We start from the raw sequence: 27,896 nt of genomic DNA on the forward strand, positions 1-27,896 counted from the left end.
ATATAGTCTGCTTTGATGACCCTTAGTCCCTAAATTCGATTATGCAACTACAATTAGAAGTGATTGCATTATGAACAATATTCAATACATGTTGGGAACGATGGTGGGTTTCATGTATAAGACTGTGAATTATTTTGCGAAGGAATCTGTTTTCATTATCTGAAAAAGGGGTGGAGTATATTTCCCTAGTAACCCTAAATTTGACGGTTGGAATCGATGAATATACTTTGATTTATGAATTTTGTAACAGATGGATCATAGATGCCTCAATGACCCTAGTCGCTCAATGTGAAAGCTAGTTGTTTCCTTAATTGCTACTCAAGCAATTCTCTATCGGTGTTCGATTCTACAATTGCATTTAGAAGTGATTGCATTATGAACAATATTCAATCTTCTGCTTCATAAAAACAAAATAAAAGAAACCTTAATTTACCAAAGGTGTTCTTTTTGTTTGAACATTCAATTTTCTGCTTGAAAAAAGCTACAACTTTACCCATTTTTTCTCATTCTTGATCATTCAAGGAAATTCAATCTTCTGCATGAGAAAAACAAAAGTACCTTAATTGTGCAAAAGGTTTTCTGTTCTGTCCCAAAAGAACCTTAAAAGACAGTTTTTTGTTTGTCACGACTCACGATAATGGGTTTCACTTGTTTTTGGAATTTTCACTCTTAACATATTTGCCCCATTTGGTTTATAATCGATACATGTTGGGAACGATGGTGGGTTTCATGTATAAGACTGTGAATTATTGTGTGAAGGAATCTGTTTTCATTATCTTAATAAGGGGTGGAGTATATTGCCCTAGAAACCCTAAATTTGACCGTTGGAATCGATGAATATACTTTGTTTTATAAATTTTGTAAAGGATGGATCGTAGATGCCTCAATGACCCTAGTCCTTGAATGTGAAAGCTACTTGTTGCCTTAATTGATACTTAAGCAATTCTCTGAAGTTTTATTCATAATGCATGAATGGGTATATAGTCTGCTTTGATGACCCTTAGTCCCTAAATTCGATTATGCAACTACAATTAGAAGTGATTGCATTATGAACAATATTCAATACATGTTGGGAACGATGGTGGGTTTCATGTATAAGACTGTGAATTATTGTGCGAAGGAATCTGTTTTCATTATCTGAAAAGGGGTGGAGTATATTTCCCTAGTAACCCTAAATTTGACGGTTGGAATCGATGAATATACTTTGATTTATGAATTTTGTAACAGATGGATCATAGATGCCTCAATGACCCTAGTCGCTCAATGTGAAAGCTAGTTGTTGCCTTAATTGCTACTCAAGCAATTCTCTATCGGTGTTCGATTCTGCAATTGCATTTAGAAGTGATTGCATTATGAACAATATTCAATCTTCTGCTTCATAAAAACAAAATAAAAGAAACCTTAATTTACCAAAGGTGTTCTTTTTGTTTGAACATTCAATTTTCTGCTTGAAAAAAGGTACAACTTTACCCTGTTTTTCTCATTCTTGATCATTCAAGGAAATTCAATCTTCTGCATGAGAAAAACAAAAGTACCTTAATTGTGCAAAAGGTTTTCTGTTATGTCCCAAAAGAACCTTAGAAGACAGTTTTTTGTTTGTCACGATAATGGAGTTTCACTTGTTTTTGGAATTTTCATTCTAACATATTTGCCCCATTTGGTTTATAATCGATACATGTTGGGAACGATGATGGGTTTCATGGATAAGACTGTGAATTATTGAGTGAAGGAATCTGTTTTCATTATCTGAAAAAGGGTGGAGTATATTGCCCTAGTAACCCTAAATTTGACCATTGGAATCAATGAATATACTGTTTTATAAATTTTGTAATGGATGGATCATAGATGCCTCAATGATCCTAGTCCCTGAATGTGAAAGCTAGTTGTTGCCTTAATTGTTACTCAAGCAATTCTCTATCGGTGTCCGCTTTTCTATTAAAAAAAATTATGAATTTTTATTCATAATGCATTAATGGGTATATATTCTGCTTTGATGACCCTTAGTCCCTAAATTTGATTCTACAACTACAATTAGAAGTGATTTTTATGAACAACATTCAATCTTCTGCTTCATAAAAACACAACAAAAGAAGCTTAATTGAGCAAAGGTGTTCTTGTTGTCCCATGACCCTTTGTTTGTTTGGCACAAATTTTTGAAAGATTAACTTTTTCGTTTGGTATGGTAAATTTTTGAACTTTCATTTCAATATATTTGCATTCACGAATCCTATATGTTGAGATAATTTTTTTATTTTTTTTGACACGAACATTCAATCTTCTGCTTGAAAAAGAGGTACAACTTTACCCATTTTTCTGGTTCTTGATCATTGAAGAATATTCAATCTTCTGCTTGAGAAAAACAAAAAGAACCTTAATTGTGCAAAAAGTGTTCTTTCCAAGATCATGTTTGGTACCAATATTTTAAAAAAACATTGTTGTTTGTTACGATAATGTAGTTTTACACGTTTTTGGAATTTTCATTCAAAATATTTGCCCCATCTGCTTTATAATCAATACCTGTTGGGAAAGATGACGGGCTTCGATAAAAAATTTTAATCTTCTGCTTCGATAAAAAGTGATTGGATGTCTTGTTGCCCAAAGAATGCCGGATAAATTACTTAATGACCCTAGTCCCTGAATGCGAAAGCTAGTTGTTGCCTTAATTGCTACTCAAGCAATTGTCTCTATCAGTGTCCGCTTTTCTATTAAAAAAATTATGATTTTTTATTCATAATAATGCATGAATAGATATATAGTCTGCTTTGATGACCCTTAGTCCCTAAATTCAATTCTGCAACTACAATTGGAAGTGATTTTGCATTATGAACATAATGAACCTTGTCCCTAATGTTGACTGATGCCTTACTGTGAAAGATAGTTGTTACCTCAATGACTATAGAGTAACAGATGGATGAGATACTATGGAGTCAATGAATATACTATGTTTTATAAATTTGGTGCTAATTTATCCCAAGTACATGTGATTTTGCCTGCTAATTTTTTGCCTTATGTAATAGAATTTCTGTTGCTCTGGTTTTTGCTAGTCTGCTGCATGTTTCTCTTAAGCTGTCTTCTTGCATGACAACTGCATACTGTGTGGCTTCTTTTAACTGATCAACTACATATTGTGATGCATGATGTAAGATTGGCTCCATTGTAATTGAAGTAAACTTCCTGTTTTGTACATTTGACATGTTCATTGATGACTTTCTTATGTGATTTTGTTTAATATTTTTCTGCCCTTTAAGACCTTGTGGTTTACCATTGACTTTTTGGTTATATTGTGTAGATATCTGTGAGAAATGTACATTTTGTGGATCCAAAGTGTTCATGGCTGAAGTTATTATTCGTGGGTTTTTGTTAGTTTTGGATTGGTTTCTGGCGTACACCCATGGATACAGAGGTATAAACTAATAGCTCAATTTAGAATGTATTATGACCTTATTATTAATTTAAATTTATAAAGTAATATATAGTTGGGGGGCATCCTGATTGTTACATACGTAGTTATATGGTCTTTTCTATAGTAAAGAAATATGCTTTTTGATAGTTTGTGTTATCATGTATTCATGATTAAAGATTGAGTTTATTGTGAGTTTGCTTAAGTTCCAGCTTGCTCTACCTTGAGAGTTTAGTTGCATTTATTTACTACGAGATTTAATTTTAGCCATTATAGTTAGCCTTGGGGATAGGGAGATCGGAGGGGGAAAAAGATTGCTGGAGATGGGGAGATTATAGTTATTCGGTTAGGGAGGCATATCGATGTTTAACCTCTGAGGAATCAGAAGATTCTGGTTGGTTGGTATGCCGAGGTCTGGAATGCTTTAATCCCGTCTATAATCTAAATTTTGGTCTGGAGACTCTTTCTAAATAGACTCCCTACCAAAGAGAACCTTCGGAAGCAAAGTATCAATCTCAATTTTGGTCTGGAGACTCTTTCTAAATAGACATCCTGTCATCGTTCCCAATAGGTATATTCCGATTTTTTAATTCTTGATAATTCAAGAATATTCAATCTTTTAGTTAAAACTCAATTGAGGAAACATGCTCTGCCCAAGAACCTTAAATCTTCTGCTTATTGGAATTTTTGTTCCAACATATTTGCCCCGTTTGGTTTATAATCGATATATACCTATTGGGAACGATGATGGGATGTCGATTTTATCATTTTTGATTATTGAAGAACCTTCGATCTTTTGATTCGAGAAAAAGTTAACCTTCAATTTTGTAAATCGAAATTTAAACAGGTATGCAAATCCTACAAGACTATAAATCATTGTGAGATGGAATCTTTTTCCATTATCTTAAAAAACGGGTGGAGCATATGGCCCTAGAAACCCCAAGTATGATAGTTGGAATTTTATATGTTTCTCATATGGTATAATGATTGTACTGATGTGTTTTTCTTTATGCAATTAACACTTGCTGTCAATTACCTATGCGTCGTGCAATTTACGATGCCGCTATATAACTACAGCTCTATAATTAGCTTAACAAGAGGACCTTTTTTACCATGTTATGTATTTGAGAGATTTGGCGCTTAATGCAGTCTATTTTCGTTTTTGAGAACTTATTCAGCCTATAAAATATGCTGCTTTTCTACAATTTGTGCCGGAGTCTAGATTTTATGCATATTAGCTATATAACATTGACAATAAAACATTGGATTCTTTTGAATTTATACAAGATTGCATTATCTAGATAACAAGATTAACATTATGATGGTTGTTGTGTGACGGGAAGTTCTTTTATAATATGCTTTGAATGCTTTTTTAAAAATTGATCAATTACATGAAAATAAGTAGTAGAGAAAGTGGTAATTTATGGCATGTATGGTGGTTGATTTCGGATTTTTGGAGAGGGTTACAAGGATGAGCGACTCAGATTTTAATAGGTTTATGCTCTCATAAGTCTCGTTTAAAAAATGACGATGTTTTATGTCATCATATAAGTATATGGATAATTAGTTGCCTTGGATTAAGTTAGTTTGTAGTTTGTAGTGTTTTTCTCCTGTTTACATTTTTTTGAAACTTCAACTAATCAAGTTTAAGTTGGTATGACTACATATAGTGATATAACAATGCAATCCTCTCTGTTTTTATGTCTTCTTTTTTCCTGTCTATATATTCTTTTGAAACTTGAATTTATCAAGTTTAAGTTGGGATGAACTTATGAATATCTTCTTGTAGTTTCTCGGATTGTTGCACGAAGTGAGAAGCATAACATGTACATGCTGCTAGATGTAAATACTGAGATTTATCCTTTAAACATAGGCGAAAGATTCTTGTTGACTTTGTCTCCATCGCTTGTTTTAAATACTAAGGTAAATTTAATGCTCATTTCATTTGTTGTTCCATGCTTTATTATATCCGATATAGAAGCAATTTTTAATCTATATAATCCGAATTTATATATGCTTTATTATCTGCTTGATCGTTTGCGGAACTATCCGATAAAACCGTTCTGTTGATGTCACATATTATGTGGATTGTGGAGGTTCTTTCTGCTGGTGCTAACTAAGAAGTTTATCATTTTTTACTTATTTTTTGATACATTGAATCCAAAGTATGGAATAACTCTTACACAAGTGTTTGTTACCTATTTTTAGCATCTAAGGTCAGTCAAAGTAAATTCAGAATGGCAAGGCACTAAGTTTAATGGGGTTAAATGTCTTACATGCGTCGAAATATAGGAGTCCTGTTTGTAGTTGACCAAGCTGAGAAAGATCCAAAAAATTACTGTTAAATGGTCATATCTAAAAGAACAGTGAATTCCCTGAAAAAGAAATAAAACTAGTATGGTCGCTCACAAGTCACATCAATACTCTTAGGTTATCTACCTTCAAATACCTTTATTTTGAAGCCAGAGCTAATAATTCTAAAGCCAGCAAACTATATGTGGTTAAGGTTTCTTGGTGTCACAAGTAAGAAGTAAAGACAAATTGCAATTACAATATTATGCTTACCGAGCTTTTCAATAGATATCTGTTAAAGCAGTTTAAATGATATTATTTGTCTTGAGTAATGGATAACTGGATATTGCTATTACACTGAATTGATTTTGCCTCCACGACGGCCCAATTTCAATTCAAGAAAAGTTTGAATACATCATGCACGGAAGGTTATATGAAAATAAGTAGTACAAAAAGTGGTAATTTATGGCATGTATGGTTGATTTCGGATTTTTGAAGAGGATTACAAGGATGAGCGACTCAGACTTTAATAGGTTTATGCTCTCATAAGTCTCATTTAAAAAATGACAATGTTTTATGTCATCATATAAGTATATGGATAATTAGTTGCCTTGAAATTGTGTAATAATACTACCTAAAAATAGACCAAGAGCTATTGAATATCAAACTCAAATCTGATTGAGATTAAGTTAGTTTGTAGTTATAACATCTTTAAATACTGACCAAAAGTTGTATAGAAATCCTATGGTCAAATGGCAAGTATAGTTAAATTTTCCCTTTGATTTTTAGTCCCTATTCTTCTAAGTACAAGTTTTTCTGCAAAAAGATATCCTATATTGCTTGATTCTCTAATAAGCTAAATGGTAGTATGATCTCACCTCAACAATTATAAAACTGAGTCTCGGTGTACAAAGTGAAAGCTACTGCAGTTATTGGTTGAAAATATTATTCTTGTTTTGAGCCTTCAAGTGGTAACACTGGATAGGATTGACATTCATAGCAGCCAACATTGAGGGGCTATATACTTAATAATTAGTGACTATGCCATTAAAGTAGTTGATGTAGTTCTTCAAAAGAAGAAGCGATAATAGGCAAAACGTATTTAAAATTCTTGTAATTTGGATTTTGGAGGTATTCTCATTATTTATGTTTTCTAATTTGGTTTATGTGTTTAAGCAAATTGAAGTTGATTAATTTGGCATCCTTTTAGATTCATTATGAGAGACTTGACTAGAATATTGATGCTCTGGTTGTAGGATATGAATTCAAATAATGTGTGTTCTAGAGTGGATTGTTGGGCTGGCACAAGACCAATACCACCTCCTCGACTGTATAAGCCTCACATCATCACCTATGAAGGTATATCTCATTCTAAACCTCTCTTTAACTCAAAAGTTTGAAGGACATAAATTAACTTAAAAGCAAAGACAAAAAATTATTACTCAAAGGAAGGATAATGTAACATCCTGACTTTAATAGGAGAATATTAAGGCTTAATTGCATATTTAGTCCCTTATGTTTATTTTAGGTTTCAATTTGGTCCCTTATGTTTAAAAAGTTTCAAGTTGGTCCCTTATGTTATTGATCTCAAAATAAGTTGGTCCTTTTCGTTAAATTTTGAGTTAATTTCTTCTTAAAGTTTCACATAGTACTCTCCTAAGTGGTTCACGTACGCAAATTCATTAGACAAGTCGACGATTTAAACAAAAATTTGACGAAAAGGACCAACTTGAAACTTTTTAAACATAAGGGACCAAATTGAAACATAAAATAAACATAAGGGACCAAATATGCAATTAAGCTGAATATTAATTAGAGATAATTATTAGAAACTACATGGAAATAAGTGAACAAGTATAAATGGATAATCAAAGGACACAAGTAAGTACATTTTGGTGTTAAGTGGAGGGGGAAAAGGATAGTAAAATAGCACAATTGTGAATTCAAGACATGTTGGAGGGCAAGGAGATACATTGGTCCAATGACTTAAATATTTTTGATGAGAGGAAAAGAAGAGATGAAATTTATTTTTCCCTTCCTTCCTTCCCTGTTTCTATGACCAAATCTCATTTCATTTCTTCCTATTTCATCAAAATCAAACTTGCATGTGTGTCATTCTTTTTCCAATAACCTCATATGAGCCCACAAAGGTAAAGTTTCAACTCATCTCTTCCCTCACCTCCACAAGGTTGTCGAACCACCTTCCTCCTACACCCAAATTCTTCTATTCTTATACCATTGAAAATTGCCCGAGTGATTTTTGATTGCGTATTTGCAAGTGTACAAATCCGTCAATTGAGTAATAAAAAGTTATCGATCCTCAGGGATTGCGCGATTGTAACAAGGAAATCATGTCTATAAACATACTAAAATTAACACACATATCGGGGGTTTGTTTGAGTAGTTCGGTATTGTAAGAAAACATAGCGAATTCAATTGTAGACAAGCGAGGTAGGATCATCGGAATCACTTAAGCTATAGTCATCAAATGCAAGCAATTATATCAAATGGAATCACTCAAGTGTTACAACTAGATCAACAATATGGTGAATCTCAATCTCTTGATAAATTCACCCTATCCGTTGTCGATACTCCTCCGATCTCTCGGATGAAAGCTACCGACAATGAAGTATTTGAAAACGCGTTGATCGTGTGCTACACTCTATGTTTCAATCTCTCGACCGGAAACACTCAAGTGCACAATGCATTCAGTTCAGTATTTCAATCAATATTCTCATACGTGATTAAAAACTAGAATCATTGCAAAGTTGATCAGAAATTGTAAAGCATTAAACTCGGAATTGCATTGAATAACACATACAAGAGGATTCAAATTTGATAAGCAAGATTACATGAGATTGTTACAACTTAAGTTCATCCTAATTCCTACCTCTATGAGGAAATTAGTTCCTCATAGTTTCTTGATTCACTTCAAGCTCCAACTCCATGGCAATTGCTTGCATCTTGCTGAATACCTTGAAGCTATCCACTTAATTGCAGGATCGGACCTTCTTGATCGCCCAGAATCTCAGAATTGGTGATGAACTGCAGAATTTTCCAACCCTTGTCCAGAAAAATCACTTTTCTATATATAGTAATTGCAACCACGCCGCGCGTGGTTGCGTTTCTTCATGCTACGCTGCGCGTGTAACTGCATCACGCGGCGCGTGATCAAGTCAGAGGCAACTGGTCTTCAGCAAAGTTTACTACGCCGCGCGTGATAGGTTCCACGCCCCCGGCGTAGTTCAAATCCTCTATCACGCCACGCGTGGTCCTTCTCACGCTGCGCCTGATCATAGTCAGTGGCCAAACTTCTTCTGGTCAGGGTTTCACGTCGCGCGTGGACAGGTCCCCACGCCGCGCGTGATCATAGCAGGTTTTTGGTCTCTCTGTAATAAGCATCACGCTGCGCGTGATGGATCACACCCCCAGCGTGGTTAACTTGCAACATTTCCTGCATAATTTCCTGCTTTCTTGTATTCCAAGTAACCTTGCTTCTGAGTTGATTTCTCTTGATTTATTGCTTAAAAACCTCTAAAATAAGTCTAATGTTCCTCAAATAAGCATGGATTATGAGAGTGTGACGACACGTCATCACAACCCCATACTTAAACGTTTCCTTGTCCTCAAGGAAACAACTTTTACCTCAAGCTTTTATGTCAAGACCTTGGCATTTTCCTTAGATTACTCGAATCATACATGCGTGAGACTTACCTGATGATCAATGATCCACTCGCAAACAACACTCAATTGCACCACAGTTCCCTTAAGGCACTTTCAAGTAATTCACACTTTTCAACCGATGCACTATGATTTCATCACAATCCTCACATACATCTTCAATCATGGTAATTTACTCAAATCAACACATCAAGCAAGTCAACAATAATTTTGCAAGTAGCCTAGAAATTCAATTGGTTCACTTTGCGCACACACATTAGAGGTCTTATGGGTTATAACGTGGCTTGGTTAGGGTGGATGGTGACTTTTTAGGATAAGTAGTAGAAAAATTTGGAGTTAGACCCCCCTAAAGTCAAAGAAAATTTTTAAACCAAAACCCTTATCTTTTGAAACATAGTGGACTAGAGAACTTTTTCAATTCATCATACAAGTTTTTGCAATTCTTTTGTATTCAAGGCTATCACTTCTTTTTGTATTTCTTTTCACTTTTTCTACATTCATATCTTTTTTCATTTTTTTATTGCTTTTCTTTCTCTATAGCCTTTTTAAAGTTTGAAAATTTTTCAATTTTTTTTTCAACCAAAAACTTTTTGTAAGTTCTCTAGTACCCTCACCCCAAACTTCATTGTTTGCTAATTCCAAAGAGCAACCCCAAACTTAGTGGTGAGCATTGCGCATCAACCACTAATTAGGTGACTAACCTCCAAGAAAGTCATTCTTTTTTTTCATCAAAAATTTCTTAGGTTTTGCAAAAATAACATTGTTTCTTTCAGCTCAAATTGGTTAAGCAAATGATATATATGTAAGGGTGGATAGAAAGGCTCAAAGGTACCAAAACAACATGCCTCGTGTGTGCGACAAAATTACCAATCAAATAAAGAGAATACAAGCAAAATCGAGAGACAATACAAGAGTGGATATCACATAGAAAGAATGAGAAGTGTTTGGCTCAATACCTCACGGTTAGGTCGAATCAAAGAGTCGGTAAAAAGTGTGAATTCCCTTCCTTTGCCTCTTGATCACATGAGTGCAACAAGCTATTGCACTGAAAGTATCACAAATCACACACGGATATAATCAAGCAATTGATACTCAAGTAAATAGAAAGAACATGTCAAGATATCGAAACAAATTCTAAAAGTAAACGACATTCCACAATTGAACAATTAAAGATTCAAATTCAGAGTTAATAGTACAGTCATCCAGCCAATTCAAAGAACATCAAACAATGATTACATGCCAAGAGTAGTAAAATAGAAAGAGTAGAAATAAAGTAGCAGCAGCAAACATAACCAAGATCCTCGGAAAGCTCAAGACTCGTCATCCGGCTGGGCATTAAAGTATTCGATGAAAGAACTATTCAAGTTCAAGTTCAGCCCATCAACATCAAGCATCTCCCGCTCCATAGCAGCGACTTCTTCTTGCTCCACCCGGCGCCTCCTCTCAATCTCGGCCAACTCAGAACTTCTCAAGCTAGAGTTGTAAAATTGTCTAGCCTGAAAAGATGTCATCTCCCTTGCCTGATGCGCCTCCCACTCGGTATCAATCGGATACAAAGTGTCAAATGTGGGAGGAGGGAAGGTGGACTGATAGGACATCGCCTCGGAGTACATAAGAGAAGAAGTGTCAAAGTATAAATTTGGGAGACCGGAGTATTGAGAGATCTCCAGCTGATGCAACATAGAAGCCAGCTGATTAATATCATGAGTGTAAAGAGGGCTGCTCCGGCACACCTTGTGGTTCATTCACCGGTACACCATGTTGGTCCGGATGAATACCATCTTCAAACTGATTTATTTCTTCCTCTTCTCTTGCCGCTTCTTCTCTTGCCGCATTACCCTCACCACGGGGCACCAAAGGACCTCTTTCAAAAATTTTGTTGAAGTAAGATAAAGACAAAGGACAGATGGGATGAAGATCACCTTCTTGCATAGCCATAAGGACATTGTTTGCTCTACACAAAGCAGCAATTAGATTGCAATGCCCCAAAGTAAAAGTCGGACTAGGATGGTTGGCCATCTCATGAAGATCTTTTTGCAACCACAACCCAAGATCAATGAACCTCCCTTCAGCCAGCAACTGGACATCACTAACATTGTCAATTTGAATCTCGGAACTATTACCAACAACTCTCACATTTTTCAACCAAAATTCACCCCAAGCATGGTGAATTGGATTAAAACTCGTCAAGCTTAACCTTGTAGGGAGAGAAGCAGCCGAGTGTGGTAGCCACCTTGCACCCGACCTGCACACAACATTCTTCAGTTCCTCCCTAGCCACTAGATCAGCATTTTCGATCCTTTCCTTTTCCGGGACGAATTCACATGCAGCTCTAACTCGACAGCCCAATAACACATTAATATGCTCAGCAGAATAATTCACTCTAACACCTCTCACCACAGAAAAATGCTCTGGGAAAAGTGGTTTGTCCGGTAAATAAGCATTGGCGAGGAACTCCCTCACCCACATTTGACTACCCGGATTATCTTCATCCTTAGTCATCAACCTATTGAACTTCCCCCACTTCCTAGACTTAATAGCATCTCCTAACTCAGCCACCCCTTTTAGCAAATCTTCCCCAAAACCCTTTTCTTGATTAATAGTAAAAGTTCGGATTTTGGTATACCTTGCTTGATGAACCTCACTCAGGAAGCGGTTGTTAACCGGTGGTTGAGAAGCATTACTTCGGCGTGGAGCGGAAACTTCCGGTGGAACTCGTTGAGACCTCGATGATGACCCTTTGCTAGCACCCATCTTCATTAATCTTTTCTTCTTGGGTGGCTCTTGTGGAGGAGTGTTGTCATTCTTCTTGGACTTACCGGTAAGCCTTGTAATCATGGAAGACATGGTAATTTCGAATTTCTTTGGGTGAAGGTTGAATTTAGGATGAATTTGGGTTGAAATTTGAGATAAGATGAAAATAGAAATGGAAATGGAAATTGGAGTTGTTGTGATGTGGGTTATGTATATGTGGATGATTTGGATGATTTGTGAAGGTTTAAGAGGAGATTGGAGAAGGTTTATGATGAAATAGGGGTTGAAAATGGTGATGAACGCGTGATGGACGAGTGAAAGTAATGGAAAAGTGGTTGAATGTATTGGGGAAGATGAAGAAATTCGAAATTACATGTTTTCCCGTGACCTACGCCGCGCGTAGTGTAAAAACTGTAACGGTAAAAAAAAAATTCAGAGGCCACGCCGCGCGTGATAGCCATCACGCGGCGCGTGACTAAGTCAGAGAGCTCTTCCATATCCAATACCACGAAGTCAACTGGAAAAACAAACTCAGCTACTCTCATAAGTACATCGTGCAGAATTCCTACCGGATGGAGAATGGATCGATCGACTAAAGATAAACTCATCTTTGTTGGTTTTGCCACAGCTCCGGTTATCCTCTTCATCATAGACAACGATATCAGATTTATACTTGCCCCGAAATCACATAAGGCCTTACCAATAGTCAGATTACCAATGGAGCATGGGATTGTAAAGCTCCCCGGATCTTTCTTCTTTTGAGGTAGCTTCCACTGAATTAGGGCACTACATTCTTCAGTCATGCTAACCATTTCGTCATCTAACGGCTTCCTTTTCTTCGTAAGAAGTTCTTTTAAGAATTTGGCATAACTTGGCATTTGCTCCAATGCCTCAACCAATGGGATCGCCATTTCAAGTTTGTTCAGCACCTTCATGAACTTCCTAAACTCTTTCTCACGCTCTAGGTTCTTCACTCTCTTCTTTCTAGGGTAGGGCACCCTAGCATACGGTGATTCATCCACACCCTTACCTTTTTCAGTCTTCTTTTTCTCCTTTTCTCTCATCTCCCTCTATTTTTTAACTTCTCCTTCTTCATCATCACTCACCTCTACTTCCCTAGGCAAATTTTCATTTTCAACTTCTCCCTCATTTCTCATCTTTTCAACTACATCATCATCTCTCTCTTTTTCAACTTCTCCCTCATTAACCTTCTTCCTAATAGGCTTTTCTACAACTTGTCTTTCCGGAACTTCGCGACTCCTCAAGGTAATTCCGTTGCACGTTTCATTCATAGGGTTGTCTTGTGTATTTCCACCGAACCCTCCTTGATTTTGCAACATGGAAAACTGCCTTGAAAGTTGACCCATTTGTACCTCAAGATTCTTGATGGATGCTTCATGGTTCTTGTTGGAGGTTTCTTGGCTTGACTTCATAGCTTCGAAATTGCTTTGAGTCATCATCATAAATTGATTTAGTGTCTCCTCCATTCTTGAGGGTGGTCTTTGCTGTTGTTGAGCTGATCCTTGAGTTTGCATGTTTCCCCATCCGGAACCGTTGTTATTGTTGGGATACGGTTTCCGGAAGTTAGCCAAGTACTTGGCCTCCTCTGAACCTTCCGGGAAACATCCACCATTGGGATGGTCCTGCAAACAGAAATTACATCTCACATTATCAATTTTACCTACCAAAGAAGCTTGACTTTGAGGATTGGAAAGAAGCTTCATCATTGCTTCCATTTGACTTGTCATCAGTTTTTGTTGAGCTAAGAGTGCAGATTGTGTGTCCAGCTCTAACACCGCTCCTCTCTTCTTTGCTCCTCTATCATTGGTGGCACGGTACTCATTTTGTGTCATACTCTCGACCAGCTCTCTCGCTTCGGCCTCATCCCTGTTCTTCAAAGAACCTCCAGCTGATGCATCAAGGATCATGCGAGTTTGCGCTCTAAGACCTTGCGTGAACATCTGCATTTGGTTGTGTCCATCGAATCCATGGTTCGAACACCTCTTGAGGCACACCTTAAATCTTTCCCAAGCATTATATAGTGTTTCTCCATCCGCTTGCTCGAAATTACTTATCTCCGCTCTCCTTTCCAGAAATTTATGAATTGGAAAGTAGCGGTCAAGAAATTTCCTTCGAGTTGCCTCCAATTTGCAATTGTACCAGCCGGGATCGTATCTAACCAATCTTTGGCTCTTCCGGAAAGAGAATGCTTAAACAACCGTAGCATTTTGTCTGACTCGCTTACCCCTAGTGGATCCTTGTAGTCACACGCTTCATAAAAGTGAGATAAGTGCAAGTTCGGACATTGCGATTCTGAACCGGAGTATGGATTCTCCTTCAATGCAGACAACACCCTGTTCTTGATGTCAAATGATACCGGATTTGCCGGCTGGAAGCCTTGATTGGCCAATACATCATTGTCCTTTCGTCCGTAATCACCTAAGGTACGTCTTGGTGGTGGTGGATGTGGTTGAACCTCAACCGGTGGATCTTGTTCTTCCTCCATATCAGAAAAATTCTGTTGTTGACAGTTTTGATCACCACTTGATGTAGCTTTGTTTCTTGAAGCTAGTAGGGCTTCCATTGCTGCTTTTCTATTAGCGCGAGCTGTCTTTTCTATCTCGGGATCAAAATGCAGCTCACTCGGACCTGTTCTCCGCATGCACAAGAAAGCAAACAAGTAGAACGCTCTTGTCAGAAAAATTATAAAACCAGAAAAAGTAAAGAAAACACGGAAAAATAGACACAACCGCCTTGTCGAATCGATCAACAATCCCCAGCAACGGCGCCAAAAACTTGATTGCGTATTTGCAAGTGTACAAATCTGTCAATTGAGTAATAAAAAGTTATCGATCCTCAGGGATTGCGCGATTGTAACAAGGAAATCATGTCTATAAACATACTAAAATTAACACACATATCGGGGGTTTGTTTGAGTAGTTCAGTATTGTAAGAAAACGTAGCGAATTCAATTGTAGACAAGCGAAGTAGGATCATCGGAATCACTTAAGCTATAGTCATCACATGCAAGCAATTATATCAAATGGAATCACTCAAGTGTTACAACTAGATCAACAATATGGTGAATCTCAATCTCTTGATAAATTCACCCTACCCGTTGTCGATACTCCTCCGATCTCTCGGATAATAGCTACCGACAACGAAGTATTTGAAAACGCGTTGATCGTGTGCTACACTCTATGTTTCAATCTCTCGACCGGAAATGTAACGACCCAATTTTCAAATTATTATTTTTATGTGTTAAAATATTTTATTTAACGAGGCATTTTAATTAAGTTAATAACTTGAGTTATTTATCGAGTACTTTAGTTATTAAGCGAGTAGTGAGAGTTAACGTGTTATTGGGCCAAGCCAATTGGGCTTGAGGCCCAATGGGCCTTATGTGTGTGAGGGGGGCGCCCATATGGCCATGAGGGAAGAGAGAAACATTTCATTTCTCATAGTTCTTTGTATTCTTGAGAGAGTTGGAAAGCTTGGGAGCTAGGGCAAGAAGAAAAGGGAGAGATTCAAGATCATTCATTGAGTTTTCTTCGAATCCAGGTATGAGAGTAGGTTCCATAATCGTGGGTGACCCGAGGAAGGGGAGAATGTCGATTTCTCCTCACCCGAACTTCCTCCACCCCATTTTCGTTTTAGCTTAGATCGGATTTTCTTGATGGAATTCGTTCCTAAGTTTCTTAATATGTTTAACATACTTTTAACATGATTAATGAACGAAAATAATGGATAAAAACGAGTTTTATAACAGATTAAACTCAAGAACTTTGTGTTCTTGAGAGTTTTGATGAAAAAGTGTCAATCTTTACTTTTTCGATGTTTATGAGGTAGATCTGAGAAATGGACTGTCCTTTTGTGTTTATCTATGTTTGTTATGTGTGAATACAAACTCTTTTGGGATTTATAACATGAAAAATGGGATTTTTGGGTGATTTGGTGTAGAAATCGCAAGTTTTGAACTGTCCTGACAGGAGGTGTTCGCTCAGCGAACGTGTGGCGAACAGCTCGCCACAGCTCGCCATGAGCAGGTGACTTCCTGGTGAGGTTCGCTATGTCTCGCTGAGCCTTCGCTCAGCGAATAGTTCGCCGAAGCTCGCCAATGCTCGCCGTGAGTATGTGATTCCCTGGTAAGGTTCGCCATGTCTCGCTAAGCCTTCGCTTAGCGAAGGTCTCTGCGACAGCAATTTTTGTTGATGTTTATAAGTGTAATTAGGCACTTGTAACATGGTTTAATGGTATCCTTACATGATTGTTGATGCTTGTTGATGATTGTTGATGCTTGTTGATGCTTATAACGATTGTTAATCATGTATGAAGTTGTAAATGACGAATATTGAGGTTTTGTTAATCTTAATAATGACGTATGTTGGATAGTGTTCCACATAGTAAATGACGAGCTTTATGCTAAATAATTGTTGGTGAATTCATGAAAAACATATACATGCATTCATGAATTTTGTTGTGGTATATTGCATATTCCAATAAAGACGGATATCGGATTATATTTATCCGATAAAGACGAATATTAGAGGTGAGATACTCTAATAAAGACGAAATGGTACCACATGCATTAGATATGTCTAGAGTGACATTGCATGAAGTTGACGCATTAGAATGCATTAGGTTATGTGTACATTTATGTGATAAGTGATATGTGACACATACTTGACTAATTGTGATAATTGATTGTGTGAGTATTCGATTATATGTGTTTATGTACTTATAATTGAATGGTAGATTGTTGATGAATATGGATGTATGTATGATATATGCATGATTATAGAAGAAGTGTTTAAGTACTCCTTTACTTGCACTTGTATTTGATTATGTGATCTAACTCTCATACTTTGTGTTATGTGCTGGACCGTTGGGGGTTCAGATTCTCAGGTTGAGGATCCCGATCAGAGTTAGAGGGCTTGCTCGTGCTCGTGGTAGTGCGCTTTTTGGTGAGGAGTTTAGCGTAGACTACTCCTTAGATATATTTTATATATCTTTTTGACTGGGTTGTATAGAATTGCTCTGATTAGGTATTTACCGGGTCGGGTTATTCGTTTGAATTGTATTAAGCCCGTGATGGCATATGTGACCTTGCTAATCCCTTACTTTTGTTGTAAACATAATATCCTTGTTGTCGATATGGCCTAGAGCCTAGGGATATTATGTGAACAATTTGGATATTGTATGATATGCACTATGTTAATTATTTGTTTTTAATTTCCGCTGTGCTAGCATGACGCGTCTATGCCGTGATTTCGTATTATAACATGTGACGCCTGAATTTTCTTAAGTGTTTTATTTATTTATATTTAATAAATTTGCGTTAAGGGGTTTGGGTGTTACAATAGTGGTATCAGAGCAAGGTCGGTTCATGTGGAACCAATTAGGATTAGTTGCCCATATATTCAACTTGTGTAGAGATAACACTGTTGATATTACCTTTCTAAGTCTGTTTTTGGAATTGATTGGTTGTTCAGGATCATGGCGGCAAGGGCTAACAATCAGATGGCAGATGCGATAGCTACTTTGACCAACATCGTGGCTAGAGATCATCAACCCGGGAGGGAAGATGAGATGAGGTTAGAAAGGTTTATGAAGCATAATCTGAAGCTTTTCACTTGAGGCTATGCTCCGGAGGCTGCTGTCAAGTGGATAGAGGAAGTGGAGATTGTCTTTGAGGCTATGAGGTGTACCGAGGAGAGTAAGTTGACCTTGGGTACTTATGTACTTCGTGAAGAAGCTAACAAGTGGTGGAAGAATGCTAAGCTGAGGATGGGAGTTGGTGGTGTGGTAATCACTTGGGAGATGTTCAAGGGAGAGTTCTTGAGGAAGTACTTTCCGGCTGATATTAGGAACAAGAAAGTGGTGGAGTTCATGGAGCTCAAGCAAGGAAACATGTCTGTGGCGGAGTATTCCGTGAAGTTTGAGGAGTTGTGTGCGTTTAGTCCACACTACAACACCGTGGAAGCTGAGAATGACAAGTGTGTCAAGTTTGAAAGTGGGTTGCGCCCGGACATCAAGCATCTTATCGGATTTTCTCAAATCCGAGACTTTCCAACTTTGGTGGATAAGTGTCGTATCTGTGATGATGATGGAAAGGCCAAGACTAATTACTACAAGGCCATGAGTGACAAAAGAGGAAAAGGTCAAAACCGTGGGAAGTCCTATGGTGACAAAGGAAAGAAAGTTGTTGAGGCTAGTGGTGGAAAGAAGAAAGGTAGCGGTCAATGCTATAGGTGTGGAGAAGTGGGCCATAAGTCTTATGAATGCCCAGGGAAAGGAGACAAGTGTTTCAATTGTGGAAAGTGGGGACATAGGTCCGATGTTTGTCTAGTGAAGGTGACTTGCTTCAATTGTGGTGAAGAGGGTCACAAGAGTCCTATGTGCAAGAAGCCGAAGAAGACTATGGGAAAGGTGTTTGCTTTGAGTGGAGATGATGCGGATCAGGGGGATAATCTCATTAGAGGTACGTGTTTCATCTATGACACTCCTTTAATTGCGATTATTGATACGGGAGCAACACATTCTTTTATATCCGTTGATTGCATGAAGCGTCTTAGTATACCTGTGTCTGAAATGTCTGGTCGTATGGAAATAGAAACTCCTGCTAATGGTTCTGTAACTACCCGTCTCGTATGTCGTGACTGTCCCGTAACCGTGTTTGGTAGACACTTTGGAATGGACCTAGTGTGTATCCAACTTAGTGGAATAGATGTTATCTTTGGTATGAACTGGTTGATATTTAATCGAGTCCATATCAACTGTTGCGAGAAGACTGTTGTGTTTCCTAAACCGGAGGAGAGTTTGCATTTGATGAGTAAGAAGGAAGTAGTAGAATCGTTGAAGGAACCTGTAGAGGTGTACGCGTTGTTTGCATCATTGAAGGTGGAAGGTGAAGTTAAGGTGGAAGAGTTACCGGTTGTTTGTGAATTTCCCGATGTATTTCCGGAAGACGTGTCAGATGTACCGCCGAAAAGAGAAGTAGAGTTTACGATTGATTTGGTACCTGGTACTACTCCGATATCTATGGCACCGTATCGAATGTCAGCGTCAGAGTTGAATAAGTTGAAGAAGCAACTAGAGGAACTACTTGAGAAGAAGTTTATTCGACCTAGTATATCGCCGTGGGGTGCACCTGTGTTGTTGGTTAAGAAGAAAGAAGGGAGTATGAGGTTGTGTATTGACAACCGACAGTTGAACAAAGTGACGATCAAGAATAAGTATCCACTTCTGAGGATAGATGATTTAATGGATCAATTGGTTGGAGCTTGCGTGTTTAGTAAGATTGATTTGAGATCCGGATACCATCAGATTAGAGTGAAAACGGAGGATATACCAAAGACTGCTTTTAGGACGAGGTATGGTCATTATGAATATTCGGTGATGCCTTTTGGTGTGACCAATGCACCTGGTGTTTTTATGGAGTACATGAATAGGATTTTTCATTCATTCTTGGACAAGTTTGTAGTGGTATTCATCGACGATATTTTAGTTTACTCAAGGTCCGAAGAGGAACATAAGGAGCATTTACGGATTGTTTTACAAGTTTTGAAGGAGAAGAAGTTGTATGCCAAATTGTCGAAGTGTGAATTTTGGTTGAAAGAAGTAAGTTTTCTTGGTCATGTGATTTCAAGTGGAGGAATAGCGGTTGACCCGGCGAAAGTTGATGCCGTATTGCAATGGGGAACGCCGGAGTCTGTTTCTGAGATAAGAAGTTTTCTTGGATTGGCTGGTTATTATAGGAGGTTCATTGAAGGGTTTTCGAAGTTGGCTTTGCCTTTGACGCAGTTGACTCGGAAGGATCAAGCGTTTGTTTGGGATGTGAAGTGTGAAGAAAGTTTTCAAGAGCTTAAGAAGAGGTTGACTACCGCGCCTGTGTTGATTTTACCGGATGCTAACGAGTGTTTCGTCATGTATTGTGATGCTTCGAAGATGGGACTAGGAGGTGTGCTTATGCAAAAAGGCCAAGTGGTAGCGTATGCGTCGAGACAACTGAAGGTTCACGAGAGGAACTATCCGACACACGATCTTGAATTAGCCGCAGTTGTGTTTTCATTGAAGGTGTGGAGACATTACTTGTATGGATCGAAGTTTGAAGTCTTTAGTGATCACAAGAGTTTGAAGTATCTATTCGATCAAAAGGAGTTGAATATGAGACAAAGAAGATGGCTCGAATTTTTGAAGGATTATGACTTTGATTTGAGTTATCACCCCAGAAAAGCTAATGTGGTGGCTGATGCGTTGAGTAGGAAATCGTTGCACGTGTCATCACTAATGGTGAAAGAGTTAGAGTTGATTGAAGAATTTCGAGACTTGAGTCTAGTGTGTGAAGTGACTCCTAAGAGTGTGAAATTGGGAATGTTGAAGTTGACGAATCCTTTTCTGGGGAATATCAAAGAATGTCAAAAGACGGATAAGAAGTTAATGGAGAAGTTGGCAATAGTAGTTGAGGAAGGAAAAGAAGCTAATTTCAAAGTTGACGAGAATGGAGTTGTGAGATTTCATGGAAGAGTGTGCGTGCCCGATGTGCCCGAGATGAAGAAGATGATTTTGGAAGAAGGTCATAGGAGTGGAATGAGTATTCATCCTGGGGTAACCAAGATGTATCAAGATTTGAAGAAGTTGTTTTGGTGGCCAGGAATGAAGAGGCAAATTTCTGAGTTTGTTTATGCTTGTCTAGTTTGTCAGAAGTCGAAGATTGAGCATCAGAAACCGTCTGGTTTGTTACAACCTTTGTTTATACCGGAATGGAAGTGGGATAGTATTGCGATGGATTTTGTGGGAGGTTTACCCAAGACTACTAAAGGTTATGAAGTGATTTGGGTGGTAGTAGACCGTTTGACGAAGTGTGCGCATTTTATTGCTATTAAGAAAGGTACCTTGGTGCCTAAGTTGGCCGAGATCTATGTGGAGCAAATTGTGAAGTTGCATGGTATTCCGTCGAGTATTGTTTCGGATCGAGATCCGAGGTTCACTTCGAGATTTTGGGAAAGTTTACAAGAGGCTTTACTAAGTTGAGGTTGAGTTCGGCTTATCATCCTCAAACGGATGGCCAATCGGAAAGGACGATACAATCTTTGGAAGATTTGTTGAGAGCTTGTGTTTTGGAGCAAGGAGTAAGTTGGGATTCGTGTTTACCGTTGATCGAGTTCACGTACAACAATAGTTTTCATTCGAGTATTGGAATGGCACCTTTTGAGGCTTTGTATGGAAGGAGGTGTAGAACACCGCTTTGTTGGTTTGAATCTAGAGAGAGTGTGATTCTTGGTCCGGAGATTGTGCAAGAGACTACGGAAAAGATTAGAATGATTCGAGAGAAGATGAAAGCGTCTCAGAGTCGTCAGAAGAGTTATCATGACAAGAGGAGGAAGGACATTGAATTTCAAGAAGGTGATCATGTTTTCTTAAGAGTTACATCGACTACCGGAATTGGACGTGCTTTGAAGTCAAGGAAGTTGACGTCGAAGTTTATAGGTCCTTATCAGATTTTGAAAAGAGTGGGGAAAGTGGCGTATAGGATTGCTTTGCCGCCATCATTGGCGAATTTGCACGATGTGTTTCACGTGTCACAATTGAGGAAGTATGTAAGAGACCCGTCACATGTGATTGAATCAGATGATGTTCAAGTGAGGGATGACTTAACGGTCGAGACTGTGCCTTTGAGGATTGAAGGTAGAGAAGTGAAGAGGTTGAGAAACAAGGATATCGCCTCGGTGAAGGTAGTATGGGGAGGACCCGCTGGTGAGAATGCGACTTGGGAATTGGAGAGCAAGATGATGAGTTCGTATCCAGAGTTATTTCCAGGTAATTTTCGAGGGCGAAAATTCTTTAAGGAGGGTAGAGTTGTAACGACCCAATTTTCAAATTATTATTTTTATGTGTTAAAATATTTTATTTAACGAGGCATTTTAATTAAGTTAATAACTTGAGTTATTTATCGAGTACTTTAGTTATTAAGCGAGTAGTGAGAGTTAACGTGTTATTGGGCCAAGCCAATTGGGCTTGAGGCCCAATGGGCCTTATGTGTGTGAGGGGGGCGCCCATATGGCCATGAGGGAAGAGAGAAACATTTCATTTCTCATAGTTCTTTGTATTCTTGAGAGAGTTGGAAAGCTTGGGAGCTAGGGCAAGAAGAAAAGGGAGAGATTCAAGATCATTCATCGAGTTTTCTTCGAATCCAGGTATGAGAGTAGGTTCCATAATCGTGGGTGACCCGAGGAAGGGGAGAATGTCGATTTCTCCTCACCCGAACTTCCTCCACCCCATTTTCGTTTTAGCTTAGATCGGATTTTCTTGATGGAATTCGTTCCTAAGTTTCTTAATATGTTTAACATACTTTTAACATGATTAATGAACGAAAATAATGGATAAAAACGAGTTTTATAACAGATTAAACTCAAGAACTTTGTGTTCTTGAGAGTTTTGATGAAAAAGTGTCAATCTTTACTTTTTCGATGTTTATGAGGTAGATCTGAGAAATGGACTGTCCTTTTGTGTTTATCTATGTTTGTTATGTGTGAATACAAACTCTTTTGGGATTTATAACATGAAAAATGGGATTTTTGGGTGATTTGGTGTAGAAATCGCAAGTTTTGAACTGTCCTGACAGGAGGTGTTCGCTCAGCGAACGTGTGGCGAACAGCTCGCCACAGCTCGCTGCAGCTCGCCATGAGCAGGTGACTTCCTGGTGAGGTTCGCTATGTCTCGCTGAGCCTTCGCTCAGCGAATAGTTCGCCGAAGCTCGCCAATGCTCGCCGTGAGTATGTGATTCCCTGGTGAGGTTCGCCATGTCTCGCTAAGCCTTCGCTTAGCGAAGGTCTCTACGACAGCAATTTTTGTTGATGTTTATATGTGTAATTAGGCACTTGTAACATGGTTTAATGGTATCCTTACATGATTGTTGATGCTTGTTGATGATTGTTGATGCTTGTTGATGCTTATAACGATTGTTAATCATGTATGAAGTTGTAAATGACGAATATTGAGGTTTTGTTAATCTTAATAATGACGTATGTTGGATAGTGTTCCACATAGTAAATGACGAGCTTTATGCTAAATAATTGTTGGTGAATTCATGAAAAACATATACATGCATTCATGAATTTTGTTGTGGTATATTGGATATTCCAATAAAGACGGATATCGGATTATATTTATCCGATAAAGACGAATATTAGAGGTGAGATACTCTAATAAAGACGAAACGGTACCACATGCATTAGATATGTCTAGGGTGACATTGCATGAAGTTGACGCATTAGAATGCATTAGGTTATGTGTACATTTATGTGATAAGTGATATGTGACACATACTTGGCTAATTGTGATAATTGATTGTGTGAGTATTCGATTATATGTGTTTATGTACTTATAATTGAATGGTAGATTGTTGATGAATATGGATGTATGTATGATATATGCATGATTATAGAAGAAGTGTTTAAGTACTCCTTTACTTGCACTTGTATTTGATTATGTGATCTAACTCTCATACTTTGTGTTATGTGCTGGACCGTTGGGGGTTCAGATTCTCAGGTTGAGGATCCCGATCAGAGTTAGAGGGCTTGCTCGTGCTCGTGGTAGTGCGCTTTTTGGTGAGGAGTTTAGCGTAGACTACTCCTTAGATATATTTTATATATCTTTTTGACTGGGTTGTATAGAATTGCTCTGATTAGGTATTTACCGGGTCGGGTTATTCGTTTGAATTGTATTAAGCCTGTGATGGCATATGTGACCTTGCTAATCCCTTACTTTTGTTGTAAACATAATATCCTTGTTGTCGATATGGCCTAGAGCCTAGGGATATTATGTGAACAATTTGGATATTGTATGATATGCACTATGTTAATTATTTGTTTTTAATTTCCGCTGTGCTAGCATGACGCGTCTATGCCGTGATTTCGTATTATAACATGTGACGCCTGAATTTTCTTAAGTGTTTTATTTATTTATATTTAATAAATTCGCGTTAAGGGGTTTGGGTGTTACAGGAAACACTCAAGTGCACAATGCATTCAGTTCAGTATTTCAATCAATATTCTCATACGTGATTAAAAACTAGGATCATTGCAAAGTTGATCAGAAATTGTAAAGCATTAAACTCGGAATTGCATTGAATAACACTTACAAGAGGATTCACATTTGATAAGCAAGATTACATGAGATTGTTACAACTTAAGTTCATCCTAAATCCTACCTCTATGAGGAAATTAGTTCCTCATAGTTTCTTGATTCACTCCAAGCTCCAACTCCATGGCAATTGCTTCCATCTTGCTGAATACCTTGAAGCTATCCACATAATTGCAGGATCGGACCTTCTTGATCGCCCAGAATCTCAGAATTGGTGATGAACTGCAGAATTTTCCAACCCCTGTCCAGAAAAATCACTTTTCTATATATAGTAATTGCAACCACGCCGCGCGTCAGATCCATCACGCCGCGCGTGGTTGCGTTTCTTCATGCTACGCTGCGCGTGTAACTACATCACGCGGCGCGTGATCAAGTCAGAGGCAACTGGTCTTCAACAAAGTTTACTACGCCGCGCGTGATAGGTTCCACGCCTCCGGCGTAGTTCAAATCCTCTGTCACGCCGCGCGTGGTCCTTCTCACGCTGCGCGTGATCATAGTCAGTGGCCAAACTTCTTCTGGTCAGGGTTTCACGTCGCGCGTGATCATAGCAGGTTTTTGGTCTCTCTGTAATAAGCATCACGCTGCGCGTGATGGATCACGCCCCCAGCGTGGTTAACTTGTAACATTTCCTGCATAATTTCCTGCTTTCTTGTATTCCAAGTAACCTTGCTTCTGAGTTGATTTATCTTGATTTATTGCTTAAAAACCTCTAAAATAAGTCTAATGTTCCTCAAATAAGCATGGATTATGAGAGTGTGACGACACGTCATCAATTTTCCTCTCCATTCACATCACTACAACCTTAAAGAAATTGAACTTAAACTCTATTTGTTTCCTCTCAAACTCTTGGTGAGATTTCTCTCAAAACCCCAATTCTCAATTGTGCTTAATTTCCCTTTATTCTCTGTTCGCATGAAATTCCTTATGGAGTTAAGCTATGGAATATTGAAGAATCAAGGTAACAAGCAAAATTTCATTTCTCTTCTTTCTTGTCTCAGCCGAATCCCTAACCTAAAAGGGGGAAGTTCGAAATTCATTCTTATCCTTTAAGTTGATAGGTAAAGCATGATATCTTACTAGGATTTAACTGGTTGTAGTTGAAAAGATTGAATTTTGGAAGGAATTGAAGAACAAGGTAGTTTTTGGAAAGGTTGGAGGAAAGTATGAGAAATCCGTATTTGGGACAGGGCTGCACTTAAACGGTAAGTTCTCACTCCCTGTAACTCCAAATTCAGCGAGGTTTGTTGCTATGGAAAGCTAACGAAATTCCGGTCCTTTTGGTACCAGTCTCGTGAATTTTGGATAAGAATAAGTCAGTAGCAGGATTTGTGCAGAAAATTCTGTTACGGGTTTAAAGTGCTTTCGCTATAAATTCTGCATTTCGGTGAACTCCGGGGTTATCGGTGGTACTGTTCAAGCGTCAATTACAGGTGGGTTCCTTTAGGTATTAGTATTACCTTATTTACTTGGCCATTAGGTAATTTAATTAGTGACTAAGTCCTAGATACATTTGTATTGGAGTATTAGCGTTCCCGTAATACTCCTAGTGGTCATCAATAATGTTTTTTTTTTTTTTGGAATGATCATCAATAATGTTTGATCATCATAATTATACATAGATAAGCTTACCCTTCCCCTTGCTTATTATGTAAGATTTAGATTAATTGGTGTATGATGATGCTTAAACCCCAAGGCTCATTGTTAAGTTGAAATTATGTTTAAAAGATGCATTTTTATGACTGTGATGAATTGGGATTGTAGGTGTTGAATTAAATTCTTTTGCAATTTTACAACTGTTATGGATCCGTCCGCGAGTCTACTTTCGAGCTTGATTGGGAATTGATTCATAATAATTTTATTACTTAAAAACACCCGTTTTAGGTCCCGATTGATTACCAAGGAATTTCTTAAATAAGCTTGCTACTTTTAAATGTGATTTTAGCCTTCAATACACCAGGTCAATTATTAAGTCAATTGCTTAAGGTCGGGAATTGTTGGATTTATTTATAAATTCCCTAATGAATCATGAACTAAGAAACTTAGGTGGAATTACACAAGAACTTAGTAATTGTTTATGCGTGGATCCTATGGATAGAGGCCAAACGCCCCCCAATATCCTAACGTGCTCCCATGCAAAGGACAATCCAGATGTTATATGTGGGAGATCATCTTCATATGGGGACACCACTATACTGTAAACCCTAATATTATCATATATATATATATATATATATATATATATATATATATATATATATATATATATATATATATATATATATATATAAAAAACCATCCATACATCAATCCCTAGGTATGAAATATTTGCGCCTCCAATTCTACATTTCTCTTTCACCTCTTTCAAATGCTGACTTGAGCGTTGGAATGGATTCATATACTTTTATTATTTAAAAAACACTCGTCTATGACCAAAACTCATTTCTTCGTATTTCATCAAAATCTGCATGTGTGTCATTCTTTTTCCAATAACCTCATATAAGCCTACAAAGGTAAAGTTTCAACTCATCTCTTCCCTCACCTCCACAAGGTTGTCGAACCACCTTCCTCCTACACCCAAATTCTTCTATTCTTGTACCATTGAAGATTGCATGGGTGATTTTCCTCTCCATTCATATCACTACAGCCCAAAAGAAGTTGAACTTAAACTCTATTTGTTTCCTCTCAAACTCTTGGTGAGATTTCTCTCAAAACCCCAATTCTCAATTGTGCTTAATTTTGGTACCAATCTCTTGAATCTTGTATAAGAATTGAGGTCTGGAGACATTTTTGAAATTGGAAGTCAGTAGCAGGATTTGTGCAGAAAATTCTGTTACGGGTGGTTTAAAGTGCTTTCGCTACGAATTCTGCATTTCGGCGAACTCCGGGTTATCAGTGGTACTGTTCAAGCATCAATTATAGGTGGGTTCCTTTAGGTATTAGTGTTACCTTATTTACTTGGCCATTAGGTAATTTAATTAGTGACTAAGTCCTAGATACATTTGTATTGGAGTATTAGCGTTCTCATTATACTCCTAGAGGTCATCAATAATGTTTGATCATCATAACTATACATAAATAAGCTTACCCTTCCCCTTGCTTATTATGTAAGATTTAGATTAATTGGTGTATGATGACGCTTAAACCCCAAGGCTCATTGATTGTTAGGTTGAAATTATGTTTAAAAGATGCATTTTTATGACACTGATGAATTGGGATTGTGGGTGTTGAATTAAATTCTTTTGCACTTTTACAACTGTTATGGATCCGTCTGCGAGTCTACGTACTTTCGAGGTTGATTGAGAATGGATTCATAATAATTTTATTACTTAAAATCACTCGTTTTAGGTCCCAATTGATCACCAAAGAATTTCTTAAATAAGCTTGCAGCTTTTAAATGTGATTTTAGCCTTCAATACACCAGGTCAACTGCAAATCAGGTTTTCCTCGGGGTAGTCACTACCGTAGTTGGGGTAGTAGGAGCGCATTGAGGCTTAGTAGTCTTAACCATTGTATTCATCATTATGTATTTTATTCCCGAATGGTTGTAATACCAATTATGTATTCATCCGAATGGTTTTGTAATTTTAATGTATCCAGATTCATTATGTATACTCCTATTAATATT

The 27,896-nt window shown here is 37.8% G+C and overlaps 1 protein-coding gene across 6 annotated transcripts; it reads left to right on the forward strand.

The window, feature by feature from the left end:
• Window positions 1–1,287: 1,287 nt before the first annotated feature.
• Window positions 1,288–27,896, forward strand: LOC123905579. 6 transcript variants are annotated; one of them, XM_045955243.1, is made up of 6 exons: window positions 2,816–3,139; window positions 3,290–3,403; window positions 5,190–5,323; window positions 6,949–7,051; window positions 25,369–25,473; window positions 27,018–27,896. In XM_045955243.1, exons 2-6 carry the CDS (start codon window positions 3,331–3,333, stop codon window positions 27,023–27,025), a joined length of 423 nt encoding a protein of 140 aa, XP_045811199.1. In that variant the 5' UTR covers window positions 2,816–3,139; window positions 3,290–3,330; the 3' UTR covers window positions 27,026–27,896. The 6 variants fall into 6 exon arrangements, 5 of the variants coding, with proteins under 5 accessions (XP_045811198.1, XP_045811197.1, XP_045811199.1 ...); XM_045955244.1 differs by lacking the exon at window positions 27,018–27,896 and adding an exon at window positions 25,559–25,581; XM_045955242.1 differs by lacking the exons at window positions 2,816–3,139; window positions 27,018–27,896 and adding an exon at window positions 1,288–1,458 and having other exon boundaries at window positions 25,369–25,575.

Source organism: Trifolium pratense, linkage group LG2 (genome assembly GCF_020283565.1).
Source record: "Trifolium pratense cultivar HEN17-A07 linkage group LG2, ARS_RC_1.1, whole genome shotgun sequence".
Taxonomy (NCBI): Eukaryota; Viridiplantae; Streptophyta; class Magnoliopsida; order Fabales; family Fabaceae; genus Trifolium; species Trifolium pratense.

What these genes read in the sequence shown, in the direction of transcription:
- LOC123905579 (XM_045955242.1), top strand. Translation starts at nt 3,331, where the DNA reads ATGGCTGAAGTTATTATTCGTGGGTTTTTGTTAGTTTTGGATTGGTTT. An exon ending in GTACACCCATGGATACAGAG is followed by an intron (nt 3,404 to 5,189) that starts GTATAAACTAAT and finishes ATCTTCTTGTAG; the next exon opens with TTTCTCGGATTGTTGCACGA. An exon ending in CGCTTGTTTTAAATACTAAG is followed by an intron (nt 5,324 to 6,948) that starts GTAAATTTAATG and finishes CTCTGGTTGTAG; the next exon opens with GATATGAATTCAAATAATGT.